General features: G+C 39.8%; 1 protein-coding gene across 1 annotated transcript in view; it reads right to left on the reverse strand.

Moving 5' to 3' along the window:
* Window positions 1-18802, reverse strand: part of LOC126470640 (HEAT repeat-containing protein 5B) — a 504894-nt gene that overhangs the window by 167195 nt on the left and 318897 nt on the right. The window contains exons 3-5 of the mRNA XM_050098620.1: window positions 9294-9432; window positions 6997-7208; window positions 3839-3986 (exon numbers count right to left, since the gene is read on the reverse strand). Coding sequence (XP_049954577.1) covers window positions 3839-3986; window positions 6997-7208; window positions 9294-9425 — 492 coding nt within the window. The 5' untranslated portion in view covers window positions 9426-9432. The remainder of the gene's footprint in view (window positions 1-3838; window positions 3987-6996; window positions 7209-9293; window positions 9433-18802) is intronic.

The following is an 18802-nucleotide window of genomic DNA, read 5'->3' on the forward strand; positions in this document are numbered from 1 at the left end:
TACAGTTAGACAAGAAAGTGTGTGGCAGCATTGTGGTACAGTTTTTCACAAAGACTGCATTTCAAGGAAATGTCTCCAGGGTATGGAGAAGATTGTCCATGACTGAACCGTAATCAGATGGTTAAGAAAGTTCTTTAAGAAATGCCCCCACCTCCCTCCAATTTGCCATCCTACATCATGTAGTAAAGACAACATTACCGCAATTGTCAACTAAAAAGTTCTGTAATGGGACACCTCACACTGTGAAAAAAAACAGCCTATGGAATATGGCATTACTTTGTTATTCTAAATGAGTTCAGAAACAGTATGTCTGTGAATGAATATGGTGCATGTCTCACAGTCAAAAAATTTCAGTCTGTCAAAAACATTAAGCACTGTTCACAGTAATACATGGGCATGCTGAAAAGTAATGCCTCCAACTTATTTATATGAAAACTCTTAAAGCTCTTTAAAAAAAATTAAAGTCATTAACATTTTACATCTCTATTCTCCATGTCTACATACTTGCAGCCCTCTGCCACAAGAGGGCTCCAAATTGTAGTGTGTAACATGGTGGTGTGTGTGGCAACTACATTGGTGCATGAGAAACAGCACATTATAATACAGTTTCAAATTCAGTTTATCCACATATGGAGCTCCCTCTCCTTCGGTGTCATAATGTCAGACAATACAGGAGTGCTGCAACATCTGCAATAATCTGATACCTTGGTTCCACTATCATAAAGCACACTCCATACAGTCCCAACTTGGTCCCATCCGATTTGCATCTGTTTCCAAAACTTAAAGAACACATTTGAGGACTTCAGTTTGATAGTGAAGAAGCACAGCAAGTGGAGGTGAGGTTATGGCTTCATCAATAAAGTCAAACATTCTACAGTGACAGAAAAACAAACTGGTCTCTTGTTGAGAGAATTGCGTTTGTCGTCAGGATGGCATGTTGGGAAATACATATGTAAAACATGAAGAATAAAGATGCAGAGACTTCACATAAAAAATTGGGAGGCATTACTTTTCAGCACACCCTGGTAACACTGGCCTCTATTCCTCATAGTCTCATTCTCCATGGCGTGGTAATCCAATTAATAATGTTGGTAAGCATTAGGTGATAAATATACTGGACTGTGGGGTAAGGATGTAGACAATGTGAATATGAAAGTATGGTTCAGTCCAGGGAATGTGCATGGATAGTCAAAGTGGTTAAGGTGACCACTTGTGATAAGCAGGAAATCAGGGTTCGAGTCCAGGCCTGGCACAAATTTTCCTGTGTAGTACATCTCTGCCTAATACAGCTGATGACAAGGAATTTACAGTCAGTGAATAAATTTCGAACTATTTTGTCCCTAGCAAATAAGATAGGAACTAAAACTGAGGATAGCAAAGCAAAAGCAGAAAAGATTAACTCAATTTTCAAATGTCCTTTACAAAGGAAAACACAGAAGAATTGTCTCAATTACATCCTCGTACCACTGAAAAGATGCATGAAATAAGTATTAGTGTCAGTGGTGTTTAAAAACAGCCGAAATCGATAAAACTGGGTAAAGCTCCAGGGCCCGATGGAATCTCAGTCAGATTCTATACTGAATTTGCGGCTGAGTATGCCCCTCTCATAATTATAATATATTGTAGATTCCTGGAACAAAAAACCATGCCCAATTCTTGGAAGAAAGCACAGATCACACATGTCTACAAGAAGGGTAGTAGAAGTGATACACAAAACCACCATCTAATATCCTTGACATCAATTTGTTATAGAATCTTAGAACATAGTCTAAGCTCAAATGTAATGAGGTATCTTTAACAGAATTACCTCCTCAATGCATGGATTCCAAAAACATCAATAGTGTGAAAACCAACTAGCACTTTTCTCACATGACATACTGAAAGCTTTGGATCAAGGCAACCAGGTAGATGCAATATTTCTCAAAATGCATTTGACTCAGTACTACACCTACACTTACTGTCAAAAGTATGATCATACTGGGTATCAAATGAAATTTGTAAATGGGTCGAGGACTTTTTTGTAGGGAAGTCACAGCATTTTATCTTGCATGGAGAGTCATTATCAGACATAGCAGTAACTTCAGATGTACCCCAGGGAAGTGTGTTGGGACCCTTGCTGTTCTTGTTGTATATTAATGACAACATGCATAGTAATATCAGGCTTAAGACCCACCCGGTTTCCATGAGGTCTAACGCACTGCTTTCTGGGTGGGGAGGAGTGCTGGTCCCCGGCACGAATCTGCCCGGCTGATTAGTGTCGAGGTCTGGTGTGCCAGCCAGTCTGTGGACGGTTTTTAAAGTGGTTTTCCATCTGCCTCGGCGAATGCAGGCTGCTTCCCTTTATTCCACCTCATTTACACTATGTCAGCAACTGCTGCACAAACACTTTCTCCACATACATGTACACCATAATTACTCTACCACGCAAGCATTGGGGTTACGCTCGTCTGGTGTAAGACATTCCCGTGGGGGGGGGTCCACTGGGGGCCAAACTACACCATAACCCTGGGTTCGATGTGGGGCGGCGATGGGGTGAGTGGACTGCTGTAGCCTGCTGTGGGGTTGTGACCCATTGAGGGCTATGACAAGGACGAATCCTCTCCGTCGTTTCTAGGTCCCCAGTTCCATACAATACAACAATACAGTATCAGGCTTTTTTCAGATGATGCAGTTATCTAAAATGAAGTACTATCTGAAAGAAGCTGCATAAATAATCAGTCAGATCTTGATAAGGTTTCAAACTGGTACAAAGATTAGCAACAAGCTTTAAACGTTCAGAACTGTAAAATTGTGCACTTCACAAAACAAAAAAAATGCAGTATCCTATGACTATAATATCAATGAGTCACAGGTGGAATCGGCCAACTCATACAAATACCTGAAATAGAATTATCACATAGACTCATTCATGGGTAGAGCAGGTGGTAGGCTTTGGTACATTGGTAGAATACTGGGGAAGTGCAATCAGTCTACAAGGGAGATAGCTTACAAATCACTCATGTGACCCGTATCAAACAGGACTAACATATGCAGAGAAGGGCAGCATGAATGGTCACATGTATGTTTGAGCTGTGGGATAGTGTCACAGAGATACTAAAGGAAATGAACTAGAAGACTCTTGAAGATAGACATCTGTTAAAGTTTCAAGAACTGGCTTTAAATGGTGACTCTAGGAATATACTACAATCCCCTACATACTGTTCACTTAGGGACTGTGAGAATAAGAGCAGAATAATTACTGCACGCAATGAGGCACTCAATCAATCATTCTTCCAGTGTTCCATACGTGAATGGAACAAGAAGAGACCCTAATAACTGGTACAATGGGATGTACCCTCTGCCATGCACCTCCCCATGGTTTGCAGAGTATAGATGTAGATGTAGCTGTGGACTGTCAACAAGATCTGTTCTTTCAGACATGCAAGTAAGTAAGAAGTGTATTGACATATGTGATTCTTACATTTTTTTAAAAAAACTGCTACTGGAATGTGGCATAAACAACACTGATTTCAATGCACAAAGTTCTAATTTACCCAAAAATGAAGATCTATTTTTTTTATATACAAAAAAAAAATCATGTTACAGTTCAAAATTTATCCTTGCAGCCAAAAATTTGGTATTACAACATAAATATCTATTTAAGGATACAAGACAACTCAATCAAATGGAGGACGCATAATGCTGCCTCTCTCTCTGCGCCCCCCCCCCCCCCTCCCCACACACACACACACACACACACACACACACACACACACACACACACACACACACACACACACACACACACACACACGTAAACACACACATTTTTTAATGAGGTACAGGAGAAAAACATTACCTTTTCTAATGTGTGCATAATTTCAATTCGTGTCTGTGATTCAGCATTTCTCAAACTTTTGACAAGAATCTGAACAGTTTCTTCATATGATCGGCCCATCATGCGGCCTAATTTTTCATACATGCACCCAACACAACATATTGCAGCCCTGCAAGGAAAGAATTTAACACCGCTACATTATTACGAATTACAGTGTGGCAGCTTTACATGACAAACAGTTATTTACAGACTGTACAATCTGATATATCATAAATTAAACACACAGAAATTTGTTGAGGATGATTGAACACGTATTACAAATGCTGAAACACACTGAAAACTACAGTGGCATACCCCAATATTAGGTGTGCAAAACATTTATAAGTAAATTCTGGAAATGCACATTATGAGATGCAACATTTTCTCTGTCCCCAGTAATAAGAGATCTGATAACAATCTAATAGCAGATATTTAATTACTGTTAAGAGTTTGCAAAAAAGTAGCAATTATCAGTGGTAACAAGTATTTTACAAAGTAACCCAGATAACACATGGAGCAAAGGTTTGGGCAGGTGAACATCAATGATCTGCATCAAAACCAAAATAATTTCACACAGTCCTGAAGCAAGAAAAAGTCCTGAATAAGGCTAGAGATAGATGAAATGCAAATGTGAAACCAAAAGGTGGAAAAATGGGGAGAAGGGGGCTGAAACTGAAAAATGTCAAAAAGAAAATAATCAGGGTGAATGAGAGAATATTTGCTCAACACATTCCAGAATGTGAAATGGAAAATGTCAAGACAATGATGAAAGTATCACATTCATATAATTAGCAACTCCTTACTATTTATAGTACTTACTAGGAAACATTACCAACTCAACCTCATATTTTAAGGAGAAAAATAAACACCTGCAAGATATCAATCCCAGTAATCTATCCCGCATGAAAAATTGGGCCATTAAACTTCGCTCAATCCCACTGTAGCAGCTGCAAGTCAGAGTGTGAAGTGCTGTGCAGATGAGTGACAACTACAGCCCTCCTTTTTGTGGGATGTTGAAGGTGAGGGAAGGTGAGATGGACATATATGCCCAATGTGCTCTGAAATCTTGCTCGAGAACACATGTTATTCTGCACGAAAGATAGTAGATAACATTAGTACGTAAGTCGACCTCACACACATATATGTTCAATATTATTTTAACAGTATTCTCATACCGATATTCTTCGGATGCATATCTGAAAATTAATAAACCTGAGTAACTGAAGGATAATTATTAAATGAAGTCAATGAGTTTCAATTTGCAATTTAATAATGCATATCATGTTGAAGAATAGTGCATCTCCTGCAGGTGCACTTAACTCTAACAGTGTCATCTTTAAAATCCAAATAAAATGACGCACAACAGTGATCATAATAATTACGGAGCATTATGCTATTTCTTTAATGATACACCAATTCATTTGCACTGCATTTGTGAATCACAACATAAAAACATTCAAAGCGAGGAGATCTCTAGCACCAGCTACAGGTTAGAAAGCACACACTTTTGACACAACAAACAAAGCATGTTACCTATGACAACACCAGTATTTCACGACCCTCTTACTCTGCTGTCAGGAACTTTGAGCTCAGGCATTCAATGGCTGCAGTGGGATGGAGCAAGTGACAAATGGTGAGCACGAAACATCAAATGCTCTACTTTCAGGTCATAACTGTGTACTATTAGGTTGATGTGTAAGTTCATAGCCTTTTTGTTTTGCACATTGATATTCTGGTTGCTACGGATTTATTTATCGATTGTTATTCTTTATTTGTAGTTCAGTACTGCTATTTGACTTTACATACTGTCATTTTGTCATTCCGAGATAGCAAGTGGCTCTGTGGATGCTAGAAAATGGAGTGCCAAGTGGAGAAGCTGGAACATTTCCGACATATTCTTCTGTTTGAGTTCATTAGAGTAGTTACAGCAGTAGAGGCAGCCAGAAACATTTGCGCTGCGTATGGGGTTAATGCCATTGGATAGCGCACGGCAAGAAAATGGTTTTCTTGTTTCAGGAGTACCGTTCTGACATTTAATGATTCTCCACATTCAGGAGTATCATTGGGGGTTTGATCCACATCAGTGTACTCGAGGACTGGCAAATGTGATGAGCTGTGATCATTTCACCATATTTCGGCATCTGCATGCAATGGGAAAGTTCAAGGATCGGGTGTATGGGTACCACATGCTCTAAGCCAAAATCAACAGGTGGGCATATGTGCATCTCTACTTGTTCAACATCAATTGGCTCGTGAACACCACCAACCATTCCTATTTTTTAATGTAACTGGTGACATAAAATGGTGTCTTTATGCTAACATATGGAAAAGAAAGGCATGTTTGAGCCTAAAAAAGGCAGGAACTCCCTGTACAAAGATCGTGCATTTACAAAAGATAATATTATGCACCTGGTCGAACAGTGACGGTATGCTGTACTACAAATTGCTTCCCCGAGGTGTAGCCATCAGTGCTGACACTTACTGTCAACAACTGAGATATCTTGCCAGATGTAACACAAGAACAATGACCAGGAAGACTACATGACGTGATGCTTCTCCACAATAACACCTCCCTACATTCTGCTACACTGGCAAAAAACGCTATACAGGACGTGGATTGGAAAGTCATTCCACACCCACCTTATTCACCTTGTGCTCTCAGATTTTCATTTTTTCTGCCCTCTGTCGAACAACCTTCAAGGAACTTCCTTTCCACATGAAAATGTGCTGCGAACAGGGCTCAATGGGTTATCCGTCTCAAAACCACATGATTCCTATGGTCACCAAATCGAAAAGTTACCCCAGCATAGTTAGACTGTTGTAAATAGTGAAGGAGAATATATTACTGATGACTAAAGTCTGTTCTGTGTATCCGTTATGTTCATTGAACTTATGGAAAAACATCACTAATTTATGCACTAACCTAATATCAGAATTACCCAAATTTCCCACGGGATTGATTGCTGGGGCTGATATCTTGCAAGTGCGCTTTTTTCTCCTTAAAATATGAGGTCAAGCTGGTAATATTTTCTTGTTAGTCTGCCCTTTTCTTTATTCTTATTTATTATTTTTACAGTCTAGTTTAGTGTCAGTACTAGTTGTAGTGTGAAGCACTTTGTTTAACAATGAATGTTGCTTACAGCTTCGTCGGTAGAAAACTTGGTGAATCATCTTTATTTTTCAAGATATCATTGCATTTGTTGACAGTATCGAACAGCAGAAATGTGTCACCAACACTGAAGAGAGTCGCTAAACATCGTGCTATCAATTTTCTTGTAGGTGGACCAGGTGATTCCTGTATATGTTGAGTCAGTTGCTCTACAAGTTTTTTCTGGCACCCTTTGATATCAGACTGTAACAGAAAATTACGAAAGATGTTAATTGAAAAAAATTATCTATCAAACACAAGTGTAGTTTCATCTAAAAAATGTTCGCACAGCTGCATTTTTTATCTGTGAATTCCTCATCAGACAGCTCTCGTAATTATAAGATAACAATGTACTCAAACAGATGATTAAATTTTTACATTCTGTAGAAGAAAACTTTCAAGTAATTTTTTTACTAATAAAGGAAATAGATTTCCTGGACGAGCCTGTGATTAATGTAAATATTTTGTGAATACAGTTACTTATAACACTTAATACACTGAGGTGACTAAAGTAATGGGATAGTGATATGCATATATACAGATGGCAGTAGCATCATGCATATAATATATAAAAGGGCAGTGCATTGCTGGAGCAGTTATTTGTACTCAATTGATTCATGTGAAAAGGTTTCCAATGTGATTATGGTTGCATCGTGGGAATTAACAAACTATGAACACAGAATAGTAGTCTGAGCTAGATGCATGGAACATTCCATTTTGGATATCATTAAGGATTTCAGAATTCCAAGATCCACAGTGTAAAGAATGTGTCGAGAATATCAAATTTCAGGCATTACATCTCACCACGGACAATGCTGGGGCCAACGGCCTTCACTTAATGACCTTGAGCAGCAGCATTTGCATAGAGAAGGAACGTTGAGCAAAATAACTGCAGAAATTAATGTGGGACGTACGATGAATGTATCTGTTGGAGCAGAGTGGCAAAATTTGGCATTAATGGGCTATGGCAGCAGACGACTGAGGCAAGTGCCTTTGCTAAAACGACATCGCCTGCAGCACCTCTCCTGGGCTGGTGACTATATTGGTTGGACCCTAGATGACTGAAAAACTGTGGCCTGGTAAGATGAATCCTGATTTCAGTTGGTAAGAGCTGATGGTGGATTTCCAGTGTGGCGCTGAGCCCACAAAGCCATGGGCACAAGTTGTCAACAAGGCACTGTGCAAGCTGGTGGTAGCCCCATAATAGTGTGTAGCCTGTGCTTACAAGGATTGGACTCAGTCCTCTGGTCCAACTGAAGCGATCATTGACTGCAAATGGTTATGTTCAGCTACTTGGAGACCTTCTGCAGCCATTCATGGACTTCATATTCCCAAACAACAACGGAGTGTTTATGGATGACAATGCAATATGTTACCGGGCCACAATTGTTCGTCACTGGTTTGAAGAACATTCTGAACAATTCTAGTGAATTATCTGGCCACCCAGATTGCCCATCATGAATCCCATCGAACATTTATAGGATATAATAAAGAGGGACAGACCAGTTCATTCACAAAATCGTGCACCGGCAAACCTTTTGCGATTATGGACAGCTATACAGGTAGCATGGCTCCTATTTCTGCAGGGGACTTCCAAAGACGTGTTGAGTCCATGCCACATTGTGTTGCTGAACTACGCTGGGCCAAAGGAGGTCCAATGCCCTATTAGGAGGTATACAATTACTTTTGTCACTTCAGTGTACACATCTATACATCTGTCTTCCTTTTTATTGCCTGCACAATGGGCCATTATACCTTTGTGTGCTTGATTATATATGTACAGTACCTTCAGTATGACAGTGATATTTTTAAACTGCACAGAGGAGTAAAAACCTGCTAAATATGGTTATAACACAGATATACAAACAGCACTTTAACTTGAGATAGGTCACTACAGCATGACATATTATAGTACAGAGTACATTAAATAGTAAAATTAATAGCAATGACATCTCCTTTACTCTTTTCATTTCGTTTATACCTAACCTATCCCCTTTCCCTTCTATTGCTCTATTTGTTTTATTACATGATTCTAATAGGGCTGACTGTATCTTCTTTTCATATGTCATTCACCTTCTCAATAAATAGTCACAAACGAAAATAAAACTAACTACTTTCTTGCTTTCATTTGAGTAGAAAGTTGAAATGGAAACAAAAACTTAAATATTCTACAACCGTAACAGCTAAATCCTTTATTTCCCTCTCAAGACTAAAGGAGCATACCACTAAGATGATGATCACCTATGAAAATCATATTTTGTAATATCATCAGTAAGAAGAAAGGCTTACTTTCTGTGCTGCTACAAGAACTTTATCGAGGAAGCGAAGCCATTCAAATACAAATACTGGTCTCTTGGCCTCCGGAATCTGACGCAGGGCCTCTTCATTTAGCGTCAGACTATGGCTCAGCTCCATCATCATGGCAGGGCTAAAAACAGGAAAATGTCATTGATTACAACCATTATTATCGTCATCACAGGTTTCACAATTTATATAGTAGCCTGTGATATTCCAATTACATTTAAGTTGCAACATGATCTTACACAATTTCAGCATTTAAAATACGGCAAATTAAAATACGACCACATACTTTTGGCAATAACGCAATATTTGCTCCGCTGGAAATATGAAAAATAGCGTTATTTACTATGAATAGCATACTAACACTTCTAGATGTTTAATAAACATAGCAACATTTATTACCATGGGATTTTACGCTTAAAAGCCATCACCTTGCAATATTCCACAGATAACATATGAGATTTTACGCTTAAAAACCACCACCTTGTAATAATCCATAGATAAAGTAAAGGAAAAGTTTCATATGCATAAAAATTAAGCTGGTTTTGACTTTAATATATGCTGAGTCGGTCCTTCCGATGATCATTTCTTTTTCAGTTTCTTCACGATATGATAAAAGTGTGTAATTCATGGTTTTATCACCTGACGATTATATTTTTATATATCGCATAACATGATGCTGCGAATACATTTGTGAACCTGATAATGGTCAGACGATTGAAACTGGTTGTGTAAGTAAAGTACAGCAGCTCATGGTGGTAATATGACATATTTCACATACTCTCACAGGGAAAAATCTCTGCAACAAAAAATAATTAACGTTGCGTAGTGAAATTTCGAGACCACATCTGTAACACTGTTGATTAACACTGCAAGATCGCAGGTTGATGTACGTGTACGATAAGCCATAGTAAATGTGAAATGCTAGTACATTAATAACCGGCGTAACCGCCAGAATGTTGAATGCAAACTTGCAGACGTGCACGCTTTATGTTGTATAGGTGCTGGATGTCACTTTGTGGGACAGAGTTCCATGCCCGTTGCACTTAGTCGGTCAACACACGGACGGTTAATGTTGTTTGTAGATAACGCTGGAGTTGTCGTCTGATGATGTTTCATATGTGCTCGATTGGAAACAGATCTGGTGATTGAACAGGTCAAAGCAACATCTCGACACTCGTTGGGTCACAATGGCGGTATGTGGATGAGCCTTATCCTGCTGGAAAACACTCCCTGGAGTGCTGTTCATGAGTGGCACAACAGGTCGAAGCACCAGACTGACGGGAAAATTTGCAGTGATGATGCGTGGGATAACGACAAGAGTATTCCAGCTGTCATACGAAATCGCACTCCAGCCCGTAACTCCAGGTGCAGGTTCAGTGTGTGTAACACGCGGACAGGTTGGCTGCAGGCCCTCAACTGGCCTCCTCGTAACCAACACACTGTCATCATTGGCACCGAGGCAGAACCAGCTTTCATCAGAAAACACTGAAGACCTCCATCTCGCTCTCCAATCAGTTCTCGCTAGACACCACTGAAGTGGCAGATGGCGGTGGTTTGGGGTCATTGGCATGCACGCTACAGGGCGTCTGGCTCGGAGCTGCCCTTGGAAGTAACCGATAAGCAATAGTTCGTTGTGTCACAGTGGTGTCAACTACTGCTCAAAGTGCTGCTGCAGATGCAGTACGATGCGCCAGAGCTATACGCCGAACACGATTGTCTTCCCTCTCGGTAGTGCCACGTGGCCGTCGGGAGCCCGGTCTTCTTGCGACCGTATATTCTCGTGACCACCGCTGCCAGCAATCTTCCGCAATAACGCAGAAGGAACATCCAACTTCTCGTAGCCCTACCACACGACCTCGTTCAAACTCAGTGAGGTGTTGATAATGGCGTCATTGTCTCCTTAAAAGACATCATTCGCTACTGGCGCCATTCACTCTTATGCGACTGGCGCGAAATTGGAATAACGCCATCGTAGAAAGACGCCTACCACCAACTTTCATTTATGTCGCACAACTCCTCCTCGGTGTTGCGATTCTTCTTTCCGTCAGTGTGTATAAGAGCTGTGGGGCACCACGTTCTGACAGTATATGTGGGAGGAAGCAAAATTTTGCTTCAATCTTCGACGAATGTAAGGTCTCGGAATTTTAACAGTAAACCAACGTCCTCTACGACTGCTACATACGTGGTGAGCAAAAGCGCTCATACCACAGTATGTAGGAGGGGGGGGAGGGGGCGGGGCAGGGAGAGGGTAGAGCCCGACCCGAGATATGGTGTATTTTTAATATTTTTGAAGACGAATGGCGACTTGTAAGTAGCCATAAAAATGTTCCAGTTCGACCTTGTTAAAAATCTACATAACACAGACTTGTAAATCATTTTCTAGGAAAAAAAAAGGAACCTAGCTCTACCCTTGCCCCCGGGGTATGAGCGCCCTCGGTGGAGAGGACACATCGCTTTAATGTCAAACCTAGCTTCTTGCGATGACACCCTGAGAAATATGAAAGAAGTAAAATCTGATTCTTTGACGACATTCTTCTGAACTTCATCTGTGGCTCCCAATCTGTTAAAAGAGTGTCCAGTAACACACGAGTTATGTCTCCGAATTTATGGGAAGACTCTTAAAGCTCTTTAAACAACTCTGGCGTTAGTAACATTCTACATCTTTTCATTTCATATTTACATATCTGCAAGCCCTCTGCTGCTAAGGCCCGTCCACACGCAACGATCTGTCTGCGCAAATGTCTGCGCACATCACATCTGTGCAGACAGATCGTTGCGTGTGGGCAGAAGATTTGCACCAACCTGAGGTGTGTGCAAAGCTGGAAGTTGGAGTTGGAGGTTTGAGCGAAACCTCTCAAATCTGTGGGTTCAAACCACATTCTGCGCAGACAAGTTGGAGCGTGTGGACAGGAGATCGCCGCAAATCTGGCGCGAAACAGCTGTTTGCTCAGTCTAGTGTTTGTATTTGTGCGCACATGGCATTAAAATGGCTGATACTCGTCAGTGTTCTCGAGAGTTTGGTACTGAATTCGTTGAAATATATAAAACCACCCATGTTTGTGGAAGATTAAAAGTAAAGAATATAGTGACCGCGACAAAAAGACAGCACAATACAATGCTCTAATTGAAAAATTGCGGGCAGTTGACGCCTCGGCAAACAGAGAAACAGTAATAAAAAAAAAAAAAAATTCGTTGCGAACTGTTTACTGAAAAGAGTTATCCAAAGTTCAGAAATCTAGAAGATCTAGTGTAGGAGTAGATCAAGTATACGAGCCAACGTTATGGTATTTTGATATGCTTGGCTTTCTTAAGGTTCGCCCTGCAAATCTCGCAGTAAATTTACGTGAGAAAACTGCTTTCGCTTTAGTAGTCATTGTCTACAGCATTTTGACCGCTTTCTCTGTTTCCTGCGGTTGGTCTGAATGTTTTTTGCAACACAAGTTGCGAACACAGACCACAACAGAACTTCCTCCATTTCTATATTTCAAAATAACTTAATTAAATTTTTGACGTTTACGGGGAGCGTAGTCGCTTGCCACTGATATTTATTTTCTACACCGACAGATGGCGGGCGAGTAGTAGATTGGAGTTTGTGTCGTGTGGACACCCCACATTTGCAGCGATCTTTTGCATGTACAGACATCTGCGCCGATGTCTGCGCAGACAGACGTTGCGTGTGGACCGGGCTTTAGAGCGCTGCGAACTGTAACATGTAACATGGCGGTGTGTAAGATAACTATGTTAGTGCATGAGAAACAGTGTATTGTAATCGAGTTTCGGATTCGAAGAGCACCCTCTCCTTCTGCGTGACAATACCAGACCACACACGAGCGCTGGAAAATGTGCAACTGTCTGACGCCTTGGGTCCACTGTCATCGATCATTCTCCATACAGCCCCAATTTGGCCTTATCCGATTTTCATCTGTATCCAAAACTTAAAGAACACCTTCGTGGACTTGACTTTCATAGTGATGAAGCGGTGCAAACAGAGGTCAGGTTGGGGCTCCGTCAACCGTGTCATTCTACAGTGACGGTACCAGCAAACTAGTCTCTCACTGGGCAAACGTCGCTAGGATGGCTATGTTGAGAAATAAATATGTACACACGAAGAGTAAAGATGTAGAATGTCAACAAAGTTTGTTTTATTTAAGAAGCTTTAAAAGTTTTCACATAAAAAATTCAGAGGCATTCCCTTTCAGCACGCCCTGTTGTCTATTGGGAATATTTGAAAATTTGTTTCTCTTTACACTGGTAACAGCGGTCCGCTGAACTAACGAGTTTATTCGACAGTTATTGCTGTAACACGACAGTGACCGAACCGTTTCTAATTCATACATAACATTCATCTACGTCGCTATAATCCCATACGAGACGCAGACGTCACGTGCGGAGTTAAAAATCGCTTAAATGTTCTTCGCAATCAAAACTGAAATTGTCTTATATATCTACATGCTTAATAAAGGTCCTAACTGCAACAATTACGTACACTTATCCCCAGGAAAGGAAACAGCACGAAAAAGAATGAAGTACAACTCATCAACTTAGCACTTAACAATGACTACCCGACACAATATCGTCAGGCAGGTAAACAAATGACTACCGGCCGACGCCTTCAGACGTCTACAGACTTCTACCGATTCAGAACTACAGTGCAGAGAGGCTAACTTACTGATAACTCACTGTACTATTCTCAGTACATTTTCATCCAACTGTTTTTTCCTCGTTTCGAAGTGGGTGGCATACGATACAGCACGACCATTTTCCTCTTATAAGATTTCACCTTCGCATCATAACGGTAATAAAAGGACAAATTTTTTGAGCTCACGTTTCTAATTAAGAACAGTTTCAGCTTCCAACCAAACGTGTTGTCGAAGTACTGCACGACGAGTATTGGAAAATTATTGCCATTTTAAAGAGCACCTCACCACATTCAATGTCTTCAATGGCGCAGCTGCTTGACATAACTACTATATCGGTCGAAATCGTGTGAATTAACAATAGTAACGTTAACTGCGTTGTTCTTTATGAGAAATGCAGTATAATATATCGCGTCCAATCGATTTTTACACTGTTAATATAGCGCCTCTCATGAAACTGCTCGCTTCACCCAGAGATACAACGAAGGTAAAACATCTAAATCCATGCTCTGCAAACTGCTGCGAAGTGAATGGCTGAGGAAACGTCCCTATACCAGCTTCTCCCCGTTCCATTCACGTATGGAGTGGGGAGAATGATTGCTTAAATGGCTCTGTGCGAGAAATCATAAGTTATTGATTAAGTGCAGATATTACACTTAATCAAAAATTATTTACGACGTCCCTCAGAAATTAACACCTTGACATTTTTTAACAAAAATCTTCTTCTTCATCTTCTTCTTCAATCACGTACAGGACTTTGTAGAATGTTTTTACCTCTACTTATTTCAAACTTAAGCTAAAGCATTTTTCTTGCATATGTAACAACTGCATGGCTATTTATTTACGCATTTCGCATGCGATGCCAGGATATTCGAAGAAATTCCTTTAATTCTGTATTTTTCTTCAGATTTTCTGAGTGTCAGTAACTCTTTATTGCTTGCAGTAAGTCAAAACCTATGGTTTTTATTTGATAGTGGGATATTGAGCTATGCTGCCCTGTATTTCCAGGCGGATGAATTTGAAACTATTGTTTATTTTGTGTGACTATTAGGAATGTGGACGCTGACTGTCTAGTACTGAAGTACGTAAGTACTACATAAAGCATTTTTGTCATTTTATTTTATGGGTGTCAATATCAAATTGTAACCAAATTTACATTTCATATCATGTTTTAGCTTATGTTACAATTTGTTACACACTACTTTGTACATCGAGTAGCCACGAATAAAAAAACACATTGTTAATATTTAAGAATCTTCAAACGTTTTTTTACGAAAAAGTTCTTATGAATTGATGGGATCTTCAAGCCGCTTTAGCTGTTGTGTAGTCTTTTATTGTGTTTCCAATAAAGGCCTACTAACAGCTACAGTGGCTTGGAAGTCTTCATCACCGTGAATCTCATCAATTCATAAGATCCTTTTTAGTAAAAAACAGCCTGAAGATGCTTAAATATTACAATGTGTGTTTAGTAGAGAAGTCTAGTTTCCTTTTTAGGTAATGTTAGCATATGAGTTTCTATTTTAGCATATGAGTGTCTATTTTATACTAACACATGGAACGCATTCTTAAAATTCTGTACTGCGTTTTCCTCATGTTGTATTGCAACCACATGTACATTCCGCATTTACAGTCGCGAACATATTTTTATGAAGTTTCGTGTATTAACTTTTTTACAACTTGATGTTAGAATGTCAAAGCAGATTTTCATGCATAAATTTCATTCTTTTAACTTCTAATGGACGGGGTGGCACTGTCTACTATGTATGACAGTTGACAATGGGTGAGAAGCAATTCAGACGCTAATATTCATAACAGTCACGCGAAATCAACCATAGTTACAAATTCATCTTCTTGGAAACACTGAGCAGAATAGTTCAGTTATTTCAATATTAAATAAAAACCATAGGTTTGACTTAATGCAAGCACTTACGATTTGACAATGACCGTAAAGTTTTTTTATTACCTACGAAAATTTTAATAGCATACGAATAAGCACACAATCAACATTTTTAAAGAATAAGTGCTGGTTTCACAAAGGAATTTTTTTTTGTACTGTATCCAATAGTTAAATGTGCAAACTGCACCTTAAGCTTACTTTATAAGAAAATTTTCTTTACTTGTGAACATACAATTATGCGTTAAATGTAAATACAGTTATCAGTTTATAAGAATTAAGTACCTTCACCAAAATCATTTTTGCACTGTATCCAATAGTTTTTTATGTTCAAACAGTACTTTAAGTGAAGAATTCCTCGGACGTCTGAAAGCAAACTGTTATTTCCGTGCGAAACAGTTTCTGTAAATCATGAAAAATTCGTGTCATGCGAAAATAATTTTGATGGGAAACGTAGATTTCTATCTAATAGGCGTGCACTATGGTTTAACCGCTTAAGGGTGATCATAAATGTGGCTTGATACAGCAAAAACACCGCTGAAACCAAAAGTTGAGGAGAAGGAACAAGAAAGCCGGTTGAAGGAGAGGGGATGGGGGCAGAGGGAGAAACCCGTGGTGTGAGTGAGGGGTGTACCTCCAACGAAAGGCAGTGCAAATGTTAGCTTGGCCTGACATTTTGTAGAAGTACCTCGTCATTACAACGCGTGGAAAGGACAAACTTAGTCCTCTGCAAAGGCTGTGGACTGAAAAGACGCTCAGATGGAAACGCTTACGGAAGATGTGCCGAACACAGGCAGACAGCAGAAAAAAGTCGCTCTTCTCGTATTCTCAATAAAGCAATTCATTAAATACGTAGTACGTTTTGTCATTCACCTACCCATTAGTTTCTCCTTGAGCTTTACCGTACTACTGCCAGCAAGGTCATTAGCTCTAGATAAATAATATTATACATGCGGGAATGCCGAAAACGTTGGTGATGTGAACAATGGTGTTTGATGTTTCCGAAACTTATACTCAGTAATAAAAATGAAAAATCTTGTTTGCATTTTTGAAAGCGATATGCGAAGCACAACTTCCGATTCAAAAACGATAGCAGGAAACAGCTCCAGAATACGCAGGGTAACTGGAGAGATCACTAACTGATTAAAATAATCATGGCAAGTATTCTTGATACAACAGCTATTTCTGTTAATTGGGAACCAGATGACGGTTCAAAACATCCACGACTTGCTTCACTAATTTCTAGTGGTTATTAGGGAATATAGCGTACCCTTGAAGTTACACAGCAGTATATAATTTAGAAAAAGGACCGAAATCCCATGTATAGGTACATTATGCAATAAATATATATAAAATTGGGACACACACACACACAGCCGGCCGCGGTGGTCTCGCGGTTCAAGGCTCGCAGTTCGGAACCGCGCGACTGCTACGGTCGCAGGTTCGAATCCTGCCTCGGGTATGGATGTGTGTGATGTCCTTAGGTTAGTTAGGTTTAAGTAGTTCTAAGTTCTAGGGGACTGATGACTGTTGCAAGTCAAAAAAATGTGCTAAACGCATTCTCTGAAAATTATTTCGAGCAGTTAGTTCATGAGCCCAGTGGAATAGTAAACGGTTGTGAAAACACACTTGATCTCTTAGTAACAAATAATCCTGAGCTAATAACGAGCATCAAAACGAATACAGGTATTAGTGAACACAGAGCTGTACCGAGACTGAATATTGCAACTCCCAAATCCTCTAAAAATAAACAAAAAATACATCCAGTCAAAGAAGCAGATATTCGCTTGACGCCTTTCTGAGAGACAATCTCCACTACTTCCAAATTAAGAATGTAAATGTAGACCCGATGTGGCTTGATTTCGAAGAAATAGTTCGACAGCAATTGGGAGATTTAACCAAATGAATTAACAAAGGGTCAGAACACTGTTGCATAAACAACTAAAAAAGCTTGTCAAATTTAAACGAACGCAAAAACTCCTAAGACTGGCGATCCACAAAGGAAACTTTGTCTCGAAACTTGGCAGAAAATCCAAAGAGATTCTGGTAGTACGTAAAGTATGCTAACGGCAAGACACAATCAATGACTTCTCTGCGCGATAACAATGGAAATACTAATGATGGCTGTGCCGCTAAAGCAGAGTTACGAAACACAGCCTTCCGAGATTCCTTCACCAAAGAAGACAAAGTAAACATTCGAATTAAGAACAGCTGCCAACATGAGTAACTTAGAAGTAGATATCCTCGGAGTAGTGAAGTAATTTAAATCACCAAGTCTTCTGGTCCAAACTCTATACCAATTAGGTTCCTTTCAGAGTACGCCGATGCAACAGCTCTTTACTTAACAATCATACACAACCACTCGCTCGATGAAAGACTGTACCCAAATACTGGAAAGCTGCACAGGTCACACCAATATTCAAGGAAGGCACTAGGAGTAATGCACTGAATTACAGGCCCATATCATTAACGTCCATTTGCAGCTGGTTTTTGGATCATATATTGTGTTCGAACATTATGAATTAACTCGAAGAGAACGGTCTACTGACACACAGTCGACACTGATTTAGAAAACATCGCTCTTGTGAAACACAACTAGCTCTTTACTCAATCGAAGTAAGGGATTTCAATTTGTTTCCGTATTTATAACATTTACAGAAGGCTTTTGACACCGTACTTCACAAACGGCTTGTAGTCAAATTGAATGCTTATGGAATATCGTCTCGGTTACGTGACTGGACACGTGATTTCCTGTCAGAGGGGGTCATAGTTCGTGGTAAATGGCGGAAAGCCATCGAGTAAAACAGAAGGGATTTCTGGTGTTCCCAAAGGTAGTGTTATAGGTGCTCTGCTGTTCCGTATCTATATAAACGATTTAGGAGACAATCTAAGCAGCCGTCTTAGGCTGTTTGCAGATGATTCTGTCGTTTATCGTCTAGTAAAATCGCTAGAAGAGCAAAACA

Source organism: Schistocerca serialis, chromosome 3 (assembly GCF_023864345.2).
Source record: "Schistocerca serialis cubense isolate TAMUIC-IGC-003099 chromosome 3, iqSchSeri2.2, whole genome shotgun sequence".
NCBI lineage: Eukaryota > Metazoa > Arthropoda > Insecta > Orthoptera > Acrididae > Schistocerca > Schistocerca serialis.